Source organism: Nannobrachium achirus (genome assembly GCF_963921795.1).
Source record: "Nannobrachium achirus genome assembly, chromosome: 19".
NCBI lineage: Eukaryota > Metazoa > Chordata > Actinopteri > Myctophiformes > Myctophidae > Nannobrachium > Nannobrachium achirus.
The window spans coordinates 30,726,383-30,751,498 of NC_137826.1; the positions used below are offsets into that span (position 1 = coordinate 30,726,383).

General features: G+C 43.7%; 1 protein-coding gene across 3 annotated transcripts; it reads left to right on the plus strand.

The window, feature by feature from the left end:
* taf1 (TAF1 RNA polymerase II, TATA box binding protein (TBP)-associated factor) lies at positions 1–24,265 on the plus strand. 3 transcript variants are annotated; one of them, XM_080749816.1, is made up of 41 exons: positions 1–220; positions 958–1,075; positions 1,942–2,065; positions 2,342–2,455; positions 2,684–2,806; positions 2,902–3,143; positions 3,471–3,686; positions 3,996–4,235; positions 4,365–4,578; positions 4,869–4,976; positions 5,082–5,252; positions 5,715–5,842; positions 6,438–6,545; positions 6,641–6,814; positions 7,341–7,514; positions 7,619–7,723; positions 7,836–8,036; positions 8,160–8,301; positions 8,515–8,559; positions 9,134–9,264; positions 9,358–9,438; positions 9,554–9,703; positions 9,823–9,942; positions 10,049–10,224; positions 10,542–10,774; positions 11,218–11,425; positions 12,484–12,655; positions 12,887–13,098; positions 13,222–13,330; positions 13,437–13,535; positions 13,625–13,802; positions 13,971–14,038; positions 14,135–14,257; positions 14,410–14,502; positions 16,783–16,867; positions 17,058–17,125; positions 17,245–17,361; positions 20,464–20,559; positions 21,658–21,880; positions 23,027–23,201; positions 23,695–24,265. In XM_080749816.1, exons 2-41 carry the CDS (start codon positions 959–961, stop codon positions 23,906–23,908), a joined length of 5,877 nt encoding a protein of 1,958 aa, XP_080605942.1. In that variant the 5' UTR covers positions 1–220; position 958; the 3' UTR covers positions 23,909–24,265. The 3 variants fall into 3 exon arrangements, with proteins under 3 accessions (XP_080605942.1, XP_080605944.1, XP_080605943.1); XM_080749818.1 differs by lacking the exon at positions 8,515–8,559 and adding an exon at positions 20,025–20,129; XM_080749817.1 differs by lacking the exon at positions 8,515–8,559.
* Positions 24,266–25,116: the final 851 nt, after the last annotated feature.

A 25,116-nucleotide genomic window follows, 5' to 3' on the forward strand; every position in this document is an offset into this window, starting at 1 on the left:
TCAAAACAACCAATTTACAAGTTGTACTAAAATATATATAAGTTGTATACGTTTAGTTATGGATATGTATGTATCCGCTTAACTTGAATAGCTGTCGGGTCTGGCTCAAGCCGATGTTTACATGTTAGCTTTTCAACTTCCAGCTAACGCAAGTTAGCATTCAGCAAATAAAGCTGGCTGAAAAGCAAGTCATCAGAATCTGAACACAGGCCAACACAAGGTAAGTTTACATTTCAACTAAACTCATATCAAATAGTTTCACTAGACTAGTAGTATCATTGCTACTTTGCAGTGCAAAAAAATGCCAGTCAGTCTGCTTTCCAGTCGTAATGTTCGTACATACCACTTCATTCAATACATGTATGCAATGCATAGTGCATACTTATTCATGATCATCTTGATCAATTCAAAGTTTTCTGTCTGAGAGACAGACGTGAATGCCCATATCGGACTAAAACAACAAAATTACTGGTTTAGAAGTGATTTCCCTTGCAACAATCACATGATGTCTATAGTTACTCTAGACAGATAAAGTCGCAGAGACGGAGGTTGTTGCAAGAGAGGAGAAAATACAATCGCATGTCATGTTAACATTATGAAAGGTATAATAAAAGTGAAGCTCGTTACAGCTCTTTTAATAGAAAAATGATTATATGAGCTGTATTGATCTGGTTTATTTGCGAAATATGAGATAATTGTGGATGGGATGCGAATTGCCATGCAGCCAGGCCATATTTATGTAATACTATAACATTTAATGGACAATAAATGACTTTTGGAATGTGCCTTCCAACCCGTAATGACATTCACCAAATTATACAAGGTATCAACAGACACATAACTGTTGTTGGTTGGATCATGCTGTACAGTTCAGATTAAGTGTTTAAATGTCTCTTGTTGTTGTTATTGTGAAACTATACAAATACTGTGTTCTCGTCTTCCAATACTTTATTGAAGCATGTCAGACTCAGACAGTGATGAGGACCAAGACCGCCCGTTCTCTCTAACTGGTTTCCTCTTTGGAAACATCAACGAAGATGGCCAGCTTGATGAGGATGACTGCATTTTGGACAATGTAAGCATGGCAACCCCATCAACTCTACTATCATCCCTGTTCTGGTACTTTTGGCAAAGACATTGATTTGTGTTGAGGGGAAAAGGGAAGGGGCCAAGTACCGACCCTTCGTGACCCTGTTCAAAAAAGTAAATTATTGTTTAAGTGGTTAAAGTTATGATTCGTTTTAGAGTTGAATTATTTATGTTTGCAAAGCAAACAGTACATCAGGTCAGGAACTGACTATGGTATGTGTTTACAATAGAAGAAGGAAGCGTTGCATGGTTCTAATGCCTCACACTACAGGTGCTCTTTTGTACGTACAGTTAGATCTATAGACGGGTTTCTTGTTTACAAACATTGAGACTAAATGCACAGCTGACTATCATGTAATCAATTCCGTCTAATCCCCAAACCTGTTGTTTTGGGGAACGCTGGTTTCATTGGCAAATTTTGGTACCGACCCTGCGCACGCATCCAGTTCTTATCAGTGTAACGTGGACCAGAAACCCGTCTATATAAAACAAAATCCACTCATATTCTTAATTTCTTGCTTGATTTGTAGTCCCCAAGTGGTGCAAGAGACAAGAACCTTTAAAGAAACATTAAGGCACTCAATCTTCAGGTTAAAAAATAATATATTTTTAATTAATAATAATTTATTATTAAAATAATATTCTTTTCTTTGAACAAGGCAGCCAAATAGACCAATTTTTATTCACTGTTCAATAGGACGCTGATAATTGTTTTTTGTTGTCCATGGCGTCGGGGGTCTACTTCCAACTTTCAAGCAACTTCCTTGATTTAGTTTTCTCCTGTACCTCCTGAACCTCTCCTGTGTTGTCACTTTTTCCATGCAGTCTGTCTGATTTCTTTTCTCACCCCAGGAGTCCAAGAAGCACCTGGCTGGTTTAGGTTCCCTGGGTCTGGGCTCACTCATTACAGAGATCACTGCTACTGAGGAGGATGAGCAAGAAGAAAACGGAGACACTGGTGGCACAGATGCAGAGGGTGAGGGATGCACCTTTTAAATAATTGCACACCTCTGCAGTTGATCATGATTGTGAATTGTAATTGCAATGATTAACTAGATGAACCATAGCATATCCCTACTCGAGGCATGTCATAGTAGGGCGAACATTCAGTGAAAATATGCGAAAATTCTGCGAAAAACATCTACAAGTCTGTGTAGAAGGAAAAAAGGATCCAACCAAATATAGACCCCATGGGGACCTAAGTCTGTGAAGGATAAAGGCCTTAATTCATTACATTATTACACATTTCCAGGTTGGGTGAAAAGCACAGACGATGCAGTCGACTATTCTGACATCAGTGAAGTCGCTGAAGATGAGACAAAGTATCGCCAGGCCATGGGAAGTCTGCAGCCTGCAAGGAGAACTGGTAATGAACGCAAATATGTCTGTATGCACTATTATTTCGCTTACTCCTTATAGTCAACATTTCAGCGTATAGAATATGTCTTACTAGGTTTTAGAAAACGTTGTATATACAGTATATGATTCAGTGTTGGAAGATTACATCATACAATCCCATTCTTATTCTTCTAGCTGAAATCATCCAGTAATGTTAAAATTAAATTGATTGTGTTAACTTTCTTTTCTGCCCAAGATGATGAGGATGATTATGATGCAGACTGTGAGGATATTGATTCTAAACTCATGCCCCCACCTCCACCTCCAACTCTTCCTACACCTGGAAAGAAAGAGGAACCTTCTCCTCAGACTGCAAGTCGTAAGGAGGCATAGCTTTATTTGCTTTATAAAAAATAATTTTATCCAAAGTTCTTGTTCGACTCCATCATTGGTGTGGTCTGTGTCTCCTCACAGCAGGGGAAGAGGGTGATGGCATCATCCTGCCTTCCATCATAGCTCCATCCTCTGTAGGAGATAAGGTGGACTTCAGCAGTTCCTCAGACTCGGAGTCAGAGACTGATCGTCCAGGTCAGGGAGATGGTGCAGGTGGGCCCCAAGGGTGCCTCACCCTTCCACTAGCTGGTATCATGCAGAAGGATGCTGCCAAAGCATTGCCGGGTGTTACTGAGCTCTTCCCGGAGTTTAGGCCCGGAAAGGTGAGCTGGCTTCAATCACTGCGCATAAGTCAACACAGCTGCCCAGCACCCAGTGGCAGTGCTGTCTTCGAATGAATTTTCAGAGATCACACGCTTACACAATGGGAATGTGCTGATAAGGGTTGCCGTGGTGTCTGGTGTTAGAGTGCAGCCACACGATTACATTAAGAAGCCCTTTTAGAAACCCATCTAGTGGATTATCAGGTGGCACCCATGTTCTTTCATGATATCAATACTTAGTTGGATGACGGGTGCTATGATTATGAAGTGAAAGTGACTGTGCTGCCTCCCAAGAGCCCTATGGATGATGTGTTTAAATTCCACCAGGTGCTGAGATTCCTACGACTGTTTGGACCAGGGAAGAACATGCCGTCGGTTTGGAGAAGTGCCCGCCGGAAGAAGAAACGGAAGCATCGTGAGCATCAGCCTGGGACCCCACCTCCGGAGAGTGAGCCCACGGAGCAACCCCTCGAGGAGAAGTCTGGTTGGACATGCGAGTACGCACCCCCACCCCCACCAGAGCAGTGTCTTTCTGATGATGAGGTAAAAGTCTAAAAGATTCTGCGACTGCTTGAAGTTCTTCTAACACCAACTAGTAAAAGGATTATAGTAATGTCATTACCACTCAGAAGTCCAGCAACATTTTAGAACAAACGAGTCCTTTCAGCACAACACCTTCATTGGCGTTATGTGACAGTTCATGCAACCTTTGTAAACACACAGAAAAACTATATTTTTATTGCTGGAATCTTTCTTTTTTCAGTTCATCAATTTATACAAGGTCAACCACACTATATCAGTATATCATGAGAATGTACTGTACATTTTCTCAATATCCTTCACACTCCCAAGATTACCATGATGGCACCAGTAGAATCCAAGTTCTCCCAAACATGCGGTGATGGGGACAAGGAGACAGAGTCTCGGCCCAAAGTGGCGGAGTGGCGATACGGTCCAGCTCAGCTGTGGTACGACATGCTGGGCGTCCCTGAGGACGGGACCAACTTTAACTACGGCTTCAAAATGAAAGAAGAGGAGAGTGAGGAACCTGAGAAGCAAGAGATCCCCGAACCACAAAAGCCTTCTCAAGAGGTTTGTGGACCAGAGACTTGACCTGAGTGGCGATATTGACAGTGTTCAATGAATACCAAATAAACAAATCAGTAAAATAATGTCTACACTTGTGGTGTTGTTCAATTTGTGTATGTTGTATCGCTTTAGTTTCAGGAAGAGGGGGATGATGGTGAGGAGAAGGACAAACAAGTTCTTGAGAACGAGCTGTTCCTGATGGTCACCCAGCTCCAGTGGGAGGAAGACATCATCTGGAACGGGGAGGACGTGAAGCACAAGGGAACTAAGACGACACGGGCGAGTCTAGCAGGGTGGTTACCCTCTAGCATGACCCGCAATGCCAACGCTTACAACGTACAGCAGGGTAAGCGACGATGCCATGTTGTGTTGCACTACATATGGTGAAGTATTAGTCCTTGCATTGTGCACTTTAGTCACCAGCTTTTAATGGGGTCGCCAAAATAAATCCCTCATAATATGGGGTTGTGCTAGAAAAAAGTTTGAGAACCCCTGTCTTAGACCCTTCCCCTTTTTCATTGCCCTGTGCCTTTTCATACACTTACACATGCACGACTCCAAACATTTTCACCACATGCACCACACAGACAGAAAGATGGCATGCCTCCTCCTGCACACTTTTGTCTGTATCAACAGGTCTCTCTAGAAGTAACTCCCTGTTGGTGCCCCCCACACTGCCACCCATGCCCAAAGCCTCTTCGATCTCTGGCTCGAAGCGGGACAAAAACAACCATGACAATCAAGGTATGGCACTGTGTAGTATTTCGTTTTCTGTTGTAAATCCTCATATTGACTATTCCTCTATTATTTCACTGATTGATTAATTGATTGATTTGCCATCCTGCACAGCCATGCTGCATGAAGACGACTGCCCCTGGTTCTCCATCTTCCCCATTGACAGTGAGGAGCTGGTATATGGGCGCTGGGAGGACAACATCATTTGGGACGACCAGGCAATGGATCGTTTTCTCAAGCCACCCGTCCTTACTCTGGACCCCAACGACGAGAACATCATTCTGGGTATGGATGTGTGTTGCGCTTTAGATTGACACTTGACGTCTGGTTTTTGAATCTACATCACCCAAATGTGATTATTCATGGTCTTTTGAATACAATTCAATTTATATTTTTTCGTATTTTAGTCAACTAAAATGTTTTATTTCGTATATCATACGATTTTAGTCAATTAAATCTACAGTTAGTTTTGATGGCCATGTTGGCCTCATAATGCCTAATTTATACTTTTTAGTACGACACCCGCACGCAACCAAGCATAAAATGACTTGTCTCAGGTGTACTGGGTCTCTTCTCCAGTAGTTTCTCCCTAACATTTCAGTCTAGTTTAAATTTTTTGTTGAAATTGTCAATATATTTAGTCATAGTTTTAGTCATCATAGCTTAGTTTTTATTTCGTTTTCCTCAGTGGACAAAAGACTTTAGTCAGCGAAATGAACATGCAGTTGTCTGACTTGTCTCGTTTAGAAATTCCCGACGAGAAGGAGGAGAGAACGTCCAACTCCCCGTCCAAAGAGAACAAAAAGGAGTCTGCGCTGAAGAAGAGCCGCATCCTGTTGGGGAAGACCGGGGTTATAAAGGATGAACCACAGCAGGTACACAGTTATTTCAACATATTGGTAGATAAAATATCTCTTAAATAGTGTGTTCATGCGTGTGTGTGGCTGTTAAATGTACTAAATGTTGTCACTGTGATAATGTGTAATAAACGAAGTGTAATGTTGAATGATTGAATTGTGCATTGAAATGTACATACAAAACCAAAACACTATTGTAAAGATGAATAGTTTAAGTGAAAAAACGAATTTGCTCTGTCACTTCAAAATGCATAGAAATGGGTAGTGTTACCTACGATTGCTATATGAAACCAGGGATAGTTTCATGACAGCTCGTTAAATCATGCATTCATTTAAGGATACATGTTGCATTTGATGTGTGTAAGACAAGAATACATTTTATTTTACTTACTTCACTTTATATATGTGTAAAATAACATTTTTTTTCAGTCTTGCTAGGACTTCTTGCTTTATTTATTGACATATGTAAATTTGAATTTAGCACAGGGATTGTTGAGTATGAGCATTTAATTGCCAGCAGTAATTACTACCCGGATGTGTCGTTACTGTGCATTTGACTAATAAACTTTAATTTTACTAAATCACTTAAACTCAAAAATGTTTGCACGCCCAGAACATGTCTCAGCCCGAAGTGAAGGACTCCTGGAACCTGTCCAACGATGAGTTCTACTACCCCAAACAACAGGGCCTGAGAGGGAGCTTTGGCGGCAACATCATTCAGGTGAGCCCTCGACCCGCAGAGAACAGGTTACACCGGATTAAAGTGAAGACTTTAGTAGTCGCTCATTCACTGTACATTTGCTTCTTGACCACCAGCACTCCATCCCGGCCGTGGAGCTCCGGCAGCCATTCTTCCCCACCCACATGGGCCCCATGAAGCTCCGGCTGTTCCACCGACCCTCCCTGAAGAAGTATTCATTTGGAGCGTTGGCTCAGCCTGGTCCCCACCCTGCCCAGCCTCTACTCAAACACATAAAGAAGAAGGCCAAGGTTGGAGCCTTGTTTAATTACCAGACGTTACTTTACAGACAACTTGGAGTCATGTACTATATGGCTAATGTTTGTTGGTGTATAGTTAAGCAATATTACATGAGAGGGTGTGCCATATCGTCAGATATCAGTTTATTTATTTTAGGGCGAGTTCCGTTGGCAGCAAGGAAGTGATGATATCTAACGATATGGCACACCTTCAAGTGTAATATTGTGATTATACAACCGTTGCCCTTCACGTTGACTTCATTTCATTGTAATTAAGTTATTCGATAGAAATGTGTAATTTCTTGATGCCTCATTTAGCTACTATGTCGCTAAACGCCACATGAAAACTGCTAGCCTAGCCGCTAGCATAGTGCTGGGACAGTCAGCCCCGGCAGCTTTTTTGCGACCAGCGCAGCTGAGTTCTTTGATTGATGAGAGCGTTACATAATGCTGAATATGATCACGGACACATGATTGTTTCAACCAATCAGATTGCTTCGTTGGAACTACCTGTTGTATACTGTGTGTTTTCTCATAGATGAGGGAGCAGGAGCGCCAGGCAGCAGGTGGAGGAGACATGTTCTTTATGCGAACAGCGCCGGACTTGACCGGCAAAGACGGAGACCTGATCCTGGCAGAGTACAGCGAGGAATACCCCCCGCTCATCATGCAAGTTGGCATGGCCACCAAGATAAAAAACTACTACAAGAGGGTGGGCCTTTAATGTTTTTTGTTAAGAAATTCCCAGTACATGCAAATATACCCGGAAATAAAGTCGTTTTGTGATTTCTGAAACGTTGGTTGTTCGTTCATCAGAAACCTGGGAAGGATCCTGGAGCACCAGACTGCAAATATGGAGAGACGGTGTACTGCCACACCTCTCCCTTCCTGGGCTCTCTGCACCCTGGACAGCTGATGCAAGTCAGTGTTGAAGTCAAAGCCAATGACTCACTAGTGAACCTCGCTGATCCATTTTCATGGAAACCATGTATTGCCAAATCAATAACATAAAATGTTATCTGCCTTCTTTCAGGCGTTCGAGAACAACCTTTTCCGTGCCCCCGTTTACCTGCACAAAATGCCGGAAACGGACTTCCTGGTTCTGCGAACGCGTCAGGGCTACTACATAAGAGAGCTCGTGGACATCTTTGTGGTTGGGCAAGAATGTCCTCTGTTTGAGGTTCCAGGGCCCAACTCCAAACGAGCAAACACCCACATCAGAGACTTCCTACAGGCATGTGCACACTGTGTCAAAGAATTGAAACTGCGGTAATATAGGCAGTTTAATCAACGGTGACAGTAACACAGCCGCCCTAACCCTTCCAATATTCCCCTGTGCTGTGTCCTTATTCTGAAGGTGTTCATCTACCGTCTGTTCTGGAAGAGCAAAGATCGGCCACGGAGGATTCGTATGGAGGACATAAAGAAAGCCTTTCCCTCACATTCAGAGAGCAGCATCCGTAAACGCTTAAAACTCTGTGCCGACTTCAAGCGCACAGGTAGAGAATGTCCCTCCCTCCCACATCTATGTCTGCTTAACCCATGGCTTGGCATTGACTCATTTTGACCATTTGACTGGATGTCCAGCATCATTGAACTGGCTGAAGTTTGTAATAATGGTTTGGGCTACCTTATCAGGCTATGTTTTCAGAGCAGCAATACCGTGTCTAACAACTGTTTGAGCTCAGCAATAGTGTGCCTTACTTTGGCAGATAGGCACCTGGACAGGCAGAGAGACTATGGATTTAACTACAGAGGTAAGAGGTAGTGTAAAGGTACATACTCCTTCCAACGTCAGAAAATCTTCCTGGCTTTTCAAACTATTGTTGGGAGAGTCAGGACATGTGGTGGTGCACAGGAGTTCTGAGACCGCCACCCGAAGTTCGGAAATTACATCACTTTGTAGTTATATGACCTCCCTTTCCGAAGAAAAGTTCAGACGTCGGAAGGAGTATGGGGCCTCACAAAGATTGTATAAGGTTAAAAAGTTACAACTGTTCAGTACCTTCGGTTCAAAAGGTACAAATGTTGAGTACGTTCGGTTCAAAAGGTACAATCTGGTTCAGTACCTTCGGTTCAAAAGGTACAAATGCTTTGTACCTTCAGCTAAATGTTCCATTCCTAAGCTGTTATGAATCATAATAATCCATTTGACATGGCTACCGGAAGGCAATCCAGTGAAAATGAAATCATTAACAGGCTCTCTGTTCTAACTGCAATGTCTGCCTGTAATGGAAATTATGATGATGGTTGCACATCTTATGGTATAGTAAGCGATCAATTTAGGTACATAGGAGAAAATGGCTAATGTTGGCATGACTCCCATTCCAGGGATGGACTCTAACTGGTGGGTACTGAAGCCTGACTTCAGACTGCCTACAGAGGAGGAGATCAGAGCCATGGCGTCTCCCGAGCAATGCTGCGCTTACTACAGTATGCAGGTGGCCGAACAAAGGCTTAAGGTAAAATATTCTGCTTGCTTACATACCATAGATGTGATGATAGAAAGTTTGTCATAAGTCTGCTACAGCACTAAGTTATGTTCCTCCTTTCAGGATGCTGGTTATGGTGAGAAATCCTTCTTTGCTCCAGAGGAGGAGAATGAAGAAGACTTCCAGATGAAGATTGATGATGAGGTGTAGATCATTGTGTTTCTGTCACAATAGATTTCGAGGTGTTTTGGATTTGTACACACAAAAAAAGAAGTTTCTCCCTGCCTTACCAACCTGTTCCTCTGTTGACCCCCTTTAGGTCCGAACAGCCCCATGGAACACAACGAGAGCCTTCATTGCTGCCATGAAGGGGAAGTGTCTGTTGGAGGTCACTGGTGTAGCTGATCCCACCGGCTGCGGAGAGGGCTTCTCTTATGTCAAAGTGCCCAATAAGCCCACTCAAACCAAGGTGAGAGGCTCTGCTCCTCTCAGCCTCTCCTTTGAGCCCACCCTTATCGTCTATACAGGCAGCTGTTTGATCATTCTTTTACGTTCTGTTCTTTTATTGCTGTGCGTTCTTTTTCCTAGGATGACAGAGAGCCTCAGCCAGCCAAGAAGACTGTGACGGGGACAGATGCTGATCTGAGGAGACTGTCACTTAAAAATGCCAAGCAACTGCTGCGCAAATTTGGCGTTCCTGAAGAAGAGGTGAAATTTGTGCAGAAATTGCTGTAAAACGCTGTAGAAGTACAAGCACAGTTGATAATAATGAAAAGGTATCGCTATGAAAACAATATGTCTCTGCCTGTCTCAGATTAAGAAGCTCTCCCGCTGGGAGGTGATAGACGTGGTGAGGACCATGTCCACAGAGCAGGCGCGTACGGGTGAGGGACCCATGAGCAAGTTTGCCAGAGGATCCCGTTTCTCTGTGGCTGAACATCAAGAACGCTACAAGGAAGAGTGCCAGAGGATCTTTGACCTGCAGAACAAGTGAGACCCCCAAAACAATTAGCCAGTAGCTATGCCCCTCCCAAAAAGCTTTTGTCCAATGCTAGCTTAAAATAACTTCCTGCTTGCCAAGGTTTGCCTTGGCAACAGCCTTGGCAAGCTGCCGGTTGCTAAGCTAGCATTAGACAAAAGCATTTAGGGGAGGGGCATAGCTACTGGCTAATTGCGTTCTTGAACTTTTCCTGTGACCTCATTTTCACCCCCGGTTCCATTCCTCACCTTTCTGTTTCCTTTCATTTAACCCACTCACAGTATCACCGCAGGGAAAACAGCTAATAGACATCGCTCCTTTTCCCCAGGGTGTTGGAGTCCACAGAGGTGCTTTCCACGGACACGGACAGCAGCTCAGCCGAGGACAGCGACTTGGAGGAGTTGGGGAAGAACATTGAGAACATGCTGCAGAACAAGAAGACCAGCTCCCAGCTGTCCCGCGAGAGGGAGGAGCAAGAGAGAAAGGAACTGCAGAGGATGCTGATGGGGGACGAGAGCGACCGCGACAACAAGGGACGCAAGGAGCGCCGCAAAGGATTCTGTGAGTTTGCATGGGATTGAGTCTGTGTTCCTCCGCATGACTTAAACTAACAACATTTCTTTTTAAATCGATCTATTTTGGGGCCTTTTCTGCCTTTATTGATTGGGGATAGTGGAGATGGGAAGGAAACAGGGAGAGAGAGATGGGGAGTGACACGCAGCAAAGGTCGCCGGGAACGGGACTCAAACCTGTCAGGCTGCAAAGAGCCTATATGTGGTATGCACCTGGACCGCTAGGCCCGCGGGCGCCCAACTAACAACATTTATACCTAAGACCTAAGTGGTCATTATCAGGTTCATGGTTCTTGAACCTGATGAAGACCGATTAGGTTTTCATAACCAAAAAGACGCAAATGTGTATTATTATGATTATATCATACAGGATATTGATAATTTATCATCTTCTTGGTCAGTTTTTACCTCTTCCCCCTCTCTGATCCACAGCCAGTGCCTTGTCCACCGGCTCCCACAAGGACGACGATGCCTCCTCCGTCACCAGCCTCAACTCCTCGGCCACAGGGCGACGGCTGAAGATCTACCGAACCTTCAGGGACGAGGACGGCAAGGAGTACGTGCGCTGCGAGACGGTGCGCAAGGCATCGGTCATCGACGCCTACCTCAGGATCAGAACCACCAAGGACGACGACTTCATGTGAGTGCAGTCGAACATTCCAGAGATATGTGCGACGAGGTCATGATTTAACGTTTATTTTTTAATTAAGTCAGGATACAGCCAGCCAACTTCCCTCTTAATTGTGCTCTAATTGTGCTGCTGTTCTATTAACAAGTACTAGTGTAAATGTGTTTATTTATGACCATCTCTTTAACATTCCAGAGCTCTGTTTCTCTTTTGTTCGTTAAAAAAACAACCTGTTTTAAATTCCCCTTTCATGTCAAAGCAAAGAACTTCCATCACAGCACTTTGTGATGAATGTCAATAATCAATAATTTGAATTTCTTACCTACTAAAATGAGGCTATAGACTAAGCTATAAAGTATGAATCATTTATTTGATCTCCGAAGAGATTTCTCAGCAACAACCACAGTGTAGAGAGAGAGATGCGGTCTTTAAGTTGAGGTTTACGGAATTCAATATCTTTAAAGCTGTACTGTGGAAGCTGCTCAACTAGTGGTCAGTAGCGGTATTGCTTTTTTCGGCCGGAGTCGCCGCGGACCACCGGAACGGGGGTCCGCCGCGAGCACCTCCGCCTTGCCGATACGATTCCTTAGAGCCGTCTCCCATCATTTTTAGACCAGAATTGAGGGAGTAGCAAGCAAGATTCCTTCACCAATGTAAACACAGTTGCTGAGGGAAGCTACTTCCTTTAGAGACAGCAAGACTCGCTGTGATTGGCCGGTGGTGTATGATCGGCGCTGTGATTGGCCGGTAGTGTATCATGTGGGAGATGACATCATTTTGCCGGGAAATTCTCCCCCCCTCACAACTCATAGAAAACATATAAAGAGAAGGCTTCAGAAGCTGAAAATAACAGAGTGGGGGTTCTAAAACTTTAGCGATTTAACAGTTAGGACAATTTTAAGATTTGTTTTATAAAAAAAGTTACATGGTATAACTTTAATATAATATCTATAGGTTTGAAATTCACTGTTTGATTGGTTAGATCTTTTTTTAAATAACTAATTAAAACTACCTTTTTTTGGACAATTTTGTCAGCTCTACTGAGTTTATGTATTTTCTGCCTCTTGCAGACGCAAGTTCGCCCTCTTCGACGAGCAGCACAGAGAGGAGATGAGGAAGGAACGGCGGCGCATCCAGGAGCAGCTGAGGAGGCTGAAACGGAATCAGGAGAAGGACAGATTCAAGAGCCCTCCGGAGAAGAAGCCGAAGAAGGTCAAGGAGAGGCCGGACCTCAAAGTAAAAGTAAGCTTGCAGAGTTTATTACTTTTAACTTTTACCTCTCTATCGCTTTCTTATTCCTCACCAGCTTGCTGGCTAGCTGCACATTTGAGGTTTTTTTTTGGCTTGTTTTTTAACCTTGGAATGGTGTGAGAATTCACTCCCACTACTCTTCTTCCAAATGTATTGATATTAACCACGTTTGACTGTGAACAGCACACGTTCTCTTCCTTAATGTCTGCCTCTTTTCCCTAGCTAAAGTGCGGAGCGTGTGGCGCCATCGGACACATGAGAACCAATAAGTTCTGCCCACTGTACTACCAGACCAACGCTCCTCCCTCCAACCCTGTTGCCATGACGGAGGAGCAGGAGGAGGAGCTTGAGAAGACCGTCATCCACAACGATAACGAGGAGCTGATCAAGGTGGAAGGCACCAAGATCGTTTTGGGCAAGCAGCTCATTGAAAGGTATTAGACTTGTCATAGGCGGAATAGGCGGAACGGACGCATTTATATAGCTCGTTATACTTGTCATAGGCAGTAAATGAGTTAAAATATGAACACATAACTAATCCACACCTTCCCCCATAGTGCTGATGAGGTGCGCAGGAAGTCTTTAGTGCTCAAGTTCCCCAAACAGCAACTCCCGCCTAAGAAGAAGAGACGCGTTGGCAGTGCAGTGCACTGCGACTACCTCAACGTGAGCTCTTTTCTGCTTTCTACCACGTTGTCCTCGTTAAAGACGACCATTTCATTGTCTGTCTTCTTGTAACTTCTGCTTGACTCTTTATCACACCTCTGTTCAGAGACCACACAAGTCCATCCACCGCAGACGTACAGACCCCATGGTGACCTTATCTTCTGTGCTGGAGAGCATCATCAACGACATGCGGGATCACCCTAATGTGAGATGGATCACACTCGCAAAAACATAAATACAGCCTCATTCAAATATCACAGGCTCTGCATAACTATCTTTGCCTTCTGCACACAGACATATCCATTCCACACGCCAGTCAACGCCAAGGTAGTGAAGGATTACTACAAGATAATCACTCGACCGATGGACTTGCAAACGCTGAGGGAGAACGTGCGGAAGAGAATGTACCCGTCTCGGGAGGAGTTCCGCGAGAATGTGGAGCTTATCGTTAAAAACAGTGCCACATACAATGGTAACCCAAGCTGTCTGAATTGGAATGGAATATTTTAATTGTATTGTAACTTACATGAAATTCTGTCCATCCTATCTATTATTACTTTTAACACTTATTATAAACTTTTGAGGTTGATTCAGTAGGTGAGTAGTAGATGTTAAACTATTCTCTCTGTTGGACATATAGGTGCAAAGCATCCAATAACCCAGGTGGCTCAGACCATGCTGGACCTGTGTGACGCTAAACTGAAAGAGGTGAGTGTGAAACTGCGTACGACTCCCAGCCTCCATTCCTATGTTCTCCTGTTGTTGACCACTCTGACCCTCTGGATGCTGTCTGTCTGTTTGCAGAAGGAAGACAGGTTGGTAAGGCTGGAGAAAGCCATCAACCCTCTGCTGGATGACGATGACCAGGTGGCCTTTTCCTTCATCCTGGACAATATTGTGACACAGAAAATGATGGTTGTCCCTGATGTGAGTTAACACATCCTCTCCTTGCTTTCTCTAGATGTTGACACACTTGCCTAACCTCACCTTTTCTTTTGTTGCAGTCTGGATATTAATAAACCGTCATTAAGTTGTCATTAAGTACAATTTTATAGTTCCTTCCCTTCCTTCTTCTCTAGTCATGGCCATTCCACCACCCAGTCAACAAGAAGTTTGTGCCAGATTATTACAAGGTGATCGTCAACCCCATGGACCTGGAGAACCTCCGCAAGGTGAGAGAGTGACAAGGTTCCTATCCTGGAACATGATATATAAATATAGATTATCACTTGGGCATTTGTTGTTGCCAGAGGTTATTCATATACAGCAGGGGTGCCCAACCAGTCGATCGCGGTCGACCGGTAGATCGCGGGCTGGTTACCAGTGGACCGCGAGATGATTTCAAAGAAATAATTTATTAATTCGGGGGGGGGAGGACATACATCGGGCGTTTCAGTGAAACGACTCCGAGCGAGTGGATGATGTTGACTGAACTCAACTCAACGTGTAGCAGAGCATGTGAGCGGAGTGGAGCGGCAACTAAAGCCGCTCCGCGCTCCAGAGGGCTCTTGTCCCGCTCGCTCATCGCTCTGGTCGGCCACCGCACCGCTCCGCTCCCCGCCGCTCCGTCGCTCACGTTGATTTTCGCATTTCTCGCTCCGCGCTCGCTCCACGCTCCGCTCAGGGTCGTCAATCAGAGTCACCAGCCAAAATAAAAAAAGGATTTTGCTACCATATGCGAAACACTTTCTCCTTTGCTTTGCACAACAAGTGTTCCCAACACAAATGCCTGCGGTAACGTTACGTGAGCCTCGGCTTGATGGAGACCTGCGTTCACTGTTACAAAAGACGCCATCTAATCTAAGGCATTGTATTTTTTAATAAGACGGGCAATATTAAATCCAGCTGGTTATTGATTAATCACCACAACCGAGAGACGGAGGCGAGTCGTGGCGTGTGTTTTTCAATCAGTCTCACTTGAATTCGTATCCGTTGACTGGCTGGTGATATATAACTTAACTGACACAAGGTAGGCTATGTATTATAAACATAGCCTACGTGTGTGGATGAGTGAAATCGTGATAAAGGGAATTCTCTGTCTGTTCTCCTCTCCGTCTCCGCGGTGCCAACAAGGCTTCACTGCACTAGTAGGCTACTGCGCACGGCTCTGTTTTGTTGGAAACATGCGGCGCGCGGCCCCAATAGGGTCGGCTTGGAGCGGAGCGGAGCGGAGGAATGGAGCGGAGGAAATTCCTCTCTCCAAAGCCGCTCAGACCCATTTGAATTTGGATCAACCTACCTGTGTGAGTCTGCTTTTTCTCACATGAAGTTCATCAAGTCAAAGTACAGAGCCACAATGACAGATGAGCACCTTGTGGCCTGCCTAAAACTTGCAACCAGCTCATACAACCCTGACTTTGACAAGCTAGCCTCCTCTTCCCAGTGCCAGGTTTCCCACTAAGGTAGAGAGACTGACATGGAATAAAGGACAAAAAAAAAACTATAAAAAAACTATAAAAAAAAACTATAAAAAAAGAAGAAAAAAAAAACTAAACTGTGTTGTCAGTGCATAATATGCAGAGTGTGCAATAAATGGTCATGCTGTCTGTATGCCCAATGTGAGAAGTTGCAATCGTTTCATTCAATTACAATTCCTACTATACAGTATGATTACAGTACAGTACAGTGAGTACAATGTTATAATATCTATTAATATTTTCTGTTTTTTACATGTATATTGAATGGGTGTTACGGTACATTTTGGGCTGGTAGCCCTCAGCTAGGTGGCACATTTTCAAAGTGGACCTTGGGTCAAAAAAGGTTGGGCACCCCTGATATACAGTATCATGTTGCCAGATGATTGGAGATATCTGCCTACACTTCAAAATTCAAGGTAGTTGCTAGAACCCTGGCAGGAACAACTAATAAGAATTTCCCAATGTAAATAACCACCCTAAAGGTTTGGATTGTGGTGGCACCCGCTGACCTACTGGTCCATGCGCATACCACTTAGGCATTGCCACATAGGCATGGATGCCTGGCGGTGCCGCCGGTTCGATTCCCGATCCGGACGACCCTTGCCGCGTGTCACTCCCCATCTCTCCCCCCATTTCCTGTCAGTCTATTGACAGTAAAGGCATAAAAGCCCAAAAATAAATCTTTGAAAAAAGTTTGGATTGTTTCTGCAATGCAGTTTTTGTTTTTTAACTCAACTCAAACATTGGCCTCAGTTCTCATGGCTCTGTCTATTCATCATCTAATACACGTTACAATCCTTTGTGCCCAGATTAACGCCAGTGGCTCTTCAGTTCTACACCATCCGCAGTAACTGTGTTTGGCAAATATTTTGTTGTTCTTACAGTGCACAGTGGCATTTCAGCTTGTGTTGATTGGTCAACACTCAACAGTTACTATCCCCAAGACTGATATAGTTTATCACCTTCTCTGTCATTTTTATCACAATAATCTGAGTTGTCTGTCTGTCTCTCCCTCTGATTGCTGTGATACAACAGAACATCTCCAAACACAAGTACCAGAACCGCGAAGTCTTCTTGACTGACGTCGGTTACATCCACGCCAACAGTATCAAGTACAACGGTCAGTAGGAATCTATCTACTTAAGACAACCTCCTTAATACTCTTCAAAGCCCAGCGGCTTTGAAGGCATTTTTCCTACTAGAAAGAAAGAAAATCCTTGGTATACACACATCATAATTGTACGGTTTAGTGGTATGATCAATGATATGTATAAAAACAGGACTTATTCTTGCTTTGATGTCCCTCTCAGGCCCAGACAGTCCTTACACTAAGACAGCTCTGGATATCGTTAACGTGTGCAAACACACCTTGGAAGAGGTATGTGTGGTGCATTTTAAATAATCTTTCACAGCCCACACTCCACAGAGTCAGGCTGAAAGAAGGCCGAGGTCACCATTCATTGATCAGCACTTTAATTTCCATTTGTGACTTCCCAGTATGACGAGCACCTGACCCAGCTGGAGAAGGACATCTCCACCGCTAAAGAGGCTGCTCTGGACGCAGCCGACCTGGAGTGCCTGGACCCAATGACCCCCGGACCATACACACCCCAGGTTGGCGCCTAATCGCAATTATTTGAGATAATCTAAATTATTTTTTGAATAATCGTCATGATTCCATGTTGAAAAGTGTTCATACATTTTATATCACATTCTAAAAATAACAGAAAAAGCAGATCAGCAAGCTGGTAGATCAGCTATTCTTTCTAAATTACAAAATTATTAAATATCTCAGTAATTTCTTTGTATATTTAAGTTATTTGTCATATCTGCCTTGTGCATTTTTTATTACGAAGCCCGTAAGGCAAACGGAGATAAGGTTTGTATTCAAATGTTCCAATGTTAAATGCCAAAAACAAATTAAATCGTTAATCGCAATTATTTGTGTGACAATTAATCGTCAACTTAAATTTTGACACCAGGTACAGAGTCCAAGCTCTGAGCTCTGAACTTTATTGATTGTACACAGTTGAAAAAAAACTGGGAGAGACGGAGTGACACGCAGCAAAAGTTGTCTGGCTCGGGAATCGAACCTGCAACTTGCTGTCAGGCTCCATTAGAGCCTATATGGGCGCTGGCCTAGCGCATTAATCTCTAGGCCAGCGGCGCCCCACCTTAAGCCATTTAAGGAATTCGTCAACTTCTTCATTATTCCACTCTGGCCTCTTCTACCTGCAGTAATGGGCAATGACAGAAAATGTTATTCTCGTTCTAAAAGTATTATTTTGAAGGTGAATCAGCATTCAACTATAATATGTAAATTACTCTCCCGGTTGCATGAGATTACAATATATTTGGCCCCCAGTTACATTGTAATCATTTACTGCAAAATGTACAGTAATGGTTATTTCTTGTTTTATTGACACATACTGTACAATACAGCTGTGGCAGCTTTGCAGGAAGCAAAGATAAAAATGCTCATAGTAAAGCAAAATATAACAAAAGTATTATCTGATTAACTAGGTTTTTAAACTGCCGACCAGAATTACTGGAATGATTACAGTTTAACAGACGTCTGGTATAAAAACGTAAAAAACGGCCATATCTATTAACACAAGCAGGTGCATTAACAATGTAGCTTAACAGTTTATGTTACAGCATTATATTTAGATTTAAAACAATTGAACATAAAGGAGTCATAAACATGGAATATAGCCTGAAGGCTTTATTTATAGGTTACAGTAGAGACAGACAGGAAACAGGGAGAGAGAGATGGGGAGAGACACACAGCAAAGATCGAGAATGGGAGTCAAACGCGCAATGCTCTGTCAGGCTACACTTCAGCCTAGGTGCCTGGAACGCTGGACCACGGCCCAGGCCGGGGACAGCCGATTAAGCTTTTGTGGAGATGATGTACAGAATCCTAGAGCCTTACAATTCAAGTAATAACGGCGTATTCCATGTCCATCTTTGTGATTAGCACTGTGGTTTCACCTGCACATAACATGATAGCAACTTCTCGTTGAAGCTAGTAGTAGGCTAATGGACAGTGTTGCGAATGCTTCTGCATAGTTGTTGATTTGTAGTGGGACAACTGAAGCATTTGACATTGTTTTCATCTAAGCTTTCTTAAGAGTTATACACTTCTTATGTCACGTGCCAATTTCTGCATGCTGTGCATTACCCTTTTGTGTGAAAGTGTGAAATGGGGTTACAATGAAATGTAAAAGACAGTATAAAGTCAAGATACACCCAACCCAGACCACAGCACATGGGCTGGTAATGTCAGCATAGTGTGCACGGTGCAGGCCAGCCAGTTGATTCCTCCCCACACACATTTTTGTGTTATCACTGCTGTTGTATCCTACTGACTCACCTGCCAGTGAGGAGCATCCACCGGGAGGTAGTAGAGCCTTCGTCCTACTCCTCCCGCCCAACACTCCCTGCTGACGGGTGCTGTCCCAGCCTGTAGGATTACGTGCAGTGACAAATATCACCCTCCCCGTCCGGACACAGGCTGTATACTGTAGCTGCTGGACAAAGCCGGATGGCAGGAACCACGGTGGATTTGAACCAATTTGGTGGCCAACAGAGCTCTCCAGCCAGCACTTTATGGAGGGCTTGGAAGTTAACAATGGAGCAAATTGATATATATATAGAGAGAGATAGATAGATATACTGTATATGTAGTGCAAGTCATAAAAGTGGCTGCAGTAGTTACGGAACATGCGGTCAAGGGAACAGTGCTCTGAGTGCTGCATATTATTGAATAGTGTGGATGGACGACGTCTGGGCGTGGTGTGCCTGTATTTGTGATGGTGTTTGGTGTCGAAGGGTAGTACCAGTATTGATTAATCTACCAATATTGATAGACTTAGTATTATCACTGTAATCTTACCGTATGCTACTGGGAAATGCACAGCCCTTTAGTTTAGTGTTGCTTTACCCTCTGCCCTTTTAGAACCTCTTTAGCTTGTCTCTGTAGTAGACCCCTTTCTAAACCTTTGCCTTTCTTTACCTTCCTCTGTTAACTCTAGTTTCTTCACTGTAGTTTCTCTTCTCTCCCAACCTGTGTTTTTCTCCTGCCCTCCTGTCGTCATGTCTTCTCTCTGTGTGTGTGTGTGTGTGTGTGTGTGTGTGTGTGTGTGTGTGTGTGTGTGTGTGTGTGTGTGTGTGTGTGTGTGTGTGTGTGTGTGTGTGTGTGTGTGTGTGTGTGTGTGTGTGTGTGTGTGTGTGTGTGTGTGCGTGTGCGCTGTTGTGTGATTGGTGCTGGACAGCCTGCTGATCTGTTTGACAGTGGGGCTCCAGGGAGTCTGCCCACAGAGACCGGCTTGTACTCTGAAGGACCTCTAGTGGTTGCTCCAGAGAAGAGAGGGGGGCAGGTATGGAGAGAGAAATTTGGCTTTCAACCTGGATGTCACCTCTCCTTAAACAACCCTCCTTGCTCAGCCCTCCCATAACTCACTTACCATATCCCCTGCGTTATGCCATTCCATCAGAACATTGCTTGAACTTGTGAATTAGATAGTATTGGGGGTTCATTGGTTCATTGCTTTTGTTTTTAACACGCTCATATGAGAATGCCCATTATCCAAATCAGGACAGAACAAGAGTAGCACTATAAGCATGGCACAGAAGCAGTAAGTTAAGACTTGATCTTCTGTGTATACCGGCAAGAGTCTTTTGACACACCTTATATCTGCGTGTGACCTACAGGGTCGCCATGGCAGGAGGCTTGGGGAAGAAGAGTCTGACGTAGATATCGAAGGCTTTGAGGAGGAAGATGACGGAAAGCCCAAGACTCCAGCTCCTGTAAGATGGACAGATTATCAGAGAAATGTGTTTTATGGCTGTAGTCAGATATACGCAACAATATATATTTTTAATAAATCACCTACCAGTCTTGCCATGAAACACATAAAACAGCTTTTCATTATCTAGATCTGTGTGAAATGGACAAATTAAGGCTAGAAGCACAGAGGTCAAACGAAGCTTATTGGGTTTACTAGACTAGAGGTTCGGGCCTCTACGCAGCCTCACATCTAGCACACCTTCGTCGCATTGCCGATCCAACTGATATGCCCTTATGTTGAGATCTCTGTATCTGTCAGTCTGTGTCCCTTTTATGCTGATGTCATCAGTAAATGCCCATATATGGGCATGCCCCCTTTTGAGCCCATATATGGAGCTGACTGATTTGTTTGCGCCTGGTGCCATGATGACATGTTGAGTTTAGACAACAGTGCACTCCATTTGGTCGTAGCTGTATTGGGATCTCTGTATATTTTAATGGCTGAGTCATGGTGACGTGAGCGTGAGGAAGTTGTGGCATGAGCATGAAGTCAAAGGTCCGCCCGGACCAAGCCCCCAGAACGGCTTGTAAATATTGAAGCTACTGCCCTACCAAAGCTGGAACTGCGGGCGGGGTGATAAATGCATGCACGAGCAAAAGAGTGCGCCGCTGGGGTCTGCTATGGGGTTCACTGGGCGTCATTTGACAAGTTTGTGACGGACGTGAAGGAAGACGTTTGTCGACGTAAGAAAAATCTAATTCCCCCACAGTGCACCTGGATTCAGCTACTTCCGCATGCTTCAAAACGCCACTGAGCAACCTGCATTGAAATGAATAGCTGGGGGCGGGGCTTTCCACTCTCTATTATATATAATAATACTCTATGGCCTGGACTGCCTCCCTTAAACCAACATAAGGATGTAGCATTAATTCTGCCTCAACTTCAGAATTCTGCCTTCAACTACAGAATTGCCCATTATTGCTTTTCCTTGCGCATTGTTATGAAAAACCATAACGGTGCATCTCAAAAGAAACCAACCGTCGACCCTTTTCACCAAATTCATCTTAAAAACGCCTTTCAGGTTGTTAAACTGACATTTCCCATTGTGACTCACTAGGCAGAGGACGGAGAAGGAGACCTGGAGGATGAGGAGGATGAAGAGGAGATGCTGCTGCCCCCCCGCAGGCGGATGCTTGGCCAAGAGGAGGAGGAGGAGGAGGAGGAAGGAGAGGATGAAGGCTCCAGCCGGCCGCCCCAGGCCAGTGTCCTGTACGAAGACCTGCTCATGTCAGACGGGGAGGACGATGGCAGCGAAGAGGAGGGCGACAACCCTTTCTCCGGTAAGTGCTGCTGTCAGGAGCATCATGCCACCATCCTTACCTGTAACATTTGAGAATTTCACTGCAACAAAGAAGCATGGTTGCTGAGTTGAGTCATTACTTAACCCATGCCTAGTTAAGCAGTTAATTCTGATGTAATTGACAGTAGAGATGTGCTGATTGATCGGTGAGTGATCTCGATCAGCCGATAATGCCTCTATCGAATTGGATACTAAAGGACCTCAGCCTGCAATCTCCTAATGTTTATTCTTAATATACAATGTCAATGTTTTGTAAGAAGAATCAATAATATATAAATTCTGCTACAGTAACACAATAAATAGAAGAATTTGTGGATTTGAAGATCGATCAGGAATATTGGTATCGGCAGATACTCATTCCAGTTGATCGGTGATCGGTATCTGCCCCAAAAATGCTCAGAGTATCTCTAATTGACAGCTAATCTGAGTTTAACCATTAAGACCTGAGGCCGATTCTAAAAATGTCTTCTAAATCCTTTTTCTGAAAAACGGATGTTACTATATCAGTGGTGCTCAAACCTTTTAATAGCCAGGACCCCTAGAAGTATATGTATTTGACTGCAGACCCCCATCTCAAAATTTGAGAAGATTGGAGTTACTAATGTTCGCTTTAACCTTTGACTGCCAGATGTAGCCTAAGCTAAAACATCGTCTGCTCTGCCCTCGCCAGCAAATCCGAGTGTTTTCACGTACCTTTTGAAAAATCATAGAATATTATCCATCCATTATTTTCATCCGTGGGTGGCGTTAAAAGGCGTGCACAGGTCTTCTATCGTCGGGGGGTGGATTAACCGGACAGATAATCCAGTGCAGAGATATAGCCAGTTGACTGTGGCTTGTTTTCGCCCAATATCAGCACAAAACAGAGAAACTTTTTTTTATTTTATTTTTGTAAACAAAAGTAAACCATCTTGATTTGGTTTAGATCATGAGACTTCTGGCTGCACTCTACCTCTGTGCTGTTGGGATAATTGACAGACTGCGATCAAGCGCCCTCTGTGCTTCCATGCCCAAATAAGTATTTGAGTAACGCTCGCCGTGGCAGTATGAGACTTGCTTAAAATGACAAACGTGCACATGTTGTGAGTTCATCTCCTAACAGCGCGATATGTCCTTTCACCCGCAGCCATTCACCTGTCGGAGAGCGGCAGTGACTCGGACCGAGACGTGGACGTGCGTCCTCCTCCTCCACACAGAGCTCACCAGGAGATGAGCTGCATGGGCATGGAGCAGGATGAGAGCATGATGTCATATGAAGGAGTCGGGCCCCATGAGCAGCACATGGAGGACAGCAATGTCAGGTACTGACTGGGATCAACCCAGCTGCCATTAGTAGAGATTAAATAATATCAATGAAAAAAAAATCCCCATTTGTACAAGTGAATTGTGAATATTGTATGTGGCTGTTGGTTAATTAGGGTTCATGGCACTTGCTCCGACCTTCACATTGAAAGTCACTCTGAATCTGCCTAAATTGTAATTGTTGTCCTAGCCACTTTTTTTGGCACCCTACTAGTTCCACATTCTTTGAGCTACAAATGTCGTTCAAACTTCAATTTGTTCAGCTTTACACACGTATGTGTGCTTGTTTTTTTACTCCTTACAAATTTTTATACTTTTTGAGATTTGCTTTTATTACAGCAAAGCATTTGACTCAGTTCCATCAGTAAAAGCTCTGTTTTGATTATGGAATCACATTAAACATATTGAAGAAGTGACGACACATTGCAACTGAAGTTTGATTGGAACCTTCATTCAACGCTTTCCCACTTTTTCTTTTGTTCTCCGCTCTAGTTACGGGAGCTATGAAGAGACAGAGAGTCAGAGTCAGCTGCAGCCCATGGATAACGGAGAGGGATATGGTATCAGCGAGGAGGAGGAGGAAGAAGAGGAAGAGGAGGCCACGAGGAGGGGTCCTGCCGTATTATCCCAGGTCCAGCTCAGCGAAGATGAGGAGAGTGAGGAATTCAGATCCATCGGTGGCGACAGTGACATGGACTCCAATTAGCTGAGTGTTTGAACAGTTTATCAAATCTCCAGCCCAAAGACATTTTACACCCTGACATTAAACACCCTGGCTCGTTAACTAAACGATGTCATGGTTTATGTTTGTTTGGTCACATTTCTTTTCAGCATTTTGAGTTCCATGCTGAATTTCCATTTTACTATGGAATATAATTTGAAATTGAGGTGTTTCTGCCCTGTTGTTCTTTTTAGTTACAACTAAGGCAACATTGTTTAAATGTAATTTCACCTCAACATTGCTTGTCTATTTCATTTAAAAATAAATCATCTGTACTGAGCTTTAAAAAATGTACATAAATGGTAAATCACTTCAAATCTAGATGCATCGATCGACATCGAGTGTGCTCTTCATAGACGTATTTGTATTATATTACACTATGTGAACTGTGTAGCTTTTTTATCGCTTTGCTTTAAATAGAGCTTAAATAAAGTGTTCTGCATTTGTAGACATGGTGATGAGAACTATTTTTGTGGTCACAGACCGTCACACAAATACACAAGGGGATTTATATTTGAGAAAATGATTTCTACAAGGAAAAAGGACACAATGTTTGCAACTTGAAGAGTAAAGATCTCAAGCCCTAATAGAGTAGGAAACGCATGACATGTTCTGTATCATAATTTAGTTGAACTAAATGGTGCCGATATTGTGCTTTGTGGATGTATTAGTTGGGAAGGATTTTCTGTCTGGCATCCAAGGCTAGACCACTGTGTGTGGCCCATACAAAAAAAAAGATGTTACTCCACTTCAGAGGGACAAATGTCCACAAAACCCACAAAAGCATGCAGTCAGGTTATCTCAATTACATCTCACCATTCAGGTATACACAAGAAAACTATCATATTTCAATATTTATTCACATCTTATGCCTTTAGAAAATAATTGAGGCTCAATATCTGTTGACGGCTCCGACTGAAAGAAACGTCAATAATTGGTAATAAATCCAAATTGAAACGCATGCCTCTAATCAGCACACAAACAGGAAATGTATCCACTTAAATGTATTCGATGTTTCAAAATAAGAATATACACTACATCAAAACCACATATTTCCTGTTAAGCTTACGTATTTCATGCACCGGTTTTGCAGCATGATATCAATCTACTTACTGTACGTCTTTGCTTTGCAAACTGGTAGGTTCCGCCTAATGACAACCGCCTATTTCACAATGCAGACTTGACTCAACTTA

What these genes read in the sequence shown, in the direction of transcription:
- taf1 (XM_080749818.1), top strand. Translation starts at nt 959, where the DNA reads ATGTCAGACTCAGACAGTGATGAGGACCAAGACCGCCCGTTCTCTCTA. An exon ending in ACATCAGAGACTTCCTACAG is followed by an intron (nt 8,037 to 8,159) that starts GCATGTGCACAC and finishes CTTATTCTGAAG; the next exon opens with GTGTTCATCTACCGTCTGTT. An exon ending in TGGCCGAACAAAGGCTTAAG is followed by an intron (nt 9,265 to 9,357) that starts GTAAAATATTCT and finishes TCCTCCTTTCAG; the next exon opens with GATGCTGGTTATGGTGAGAA.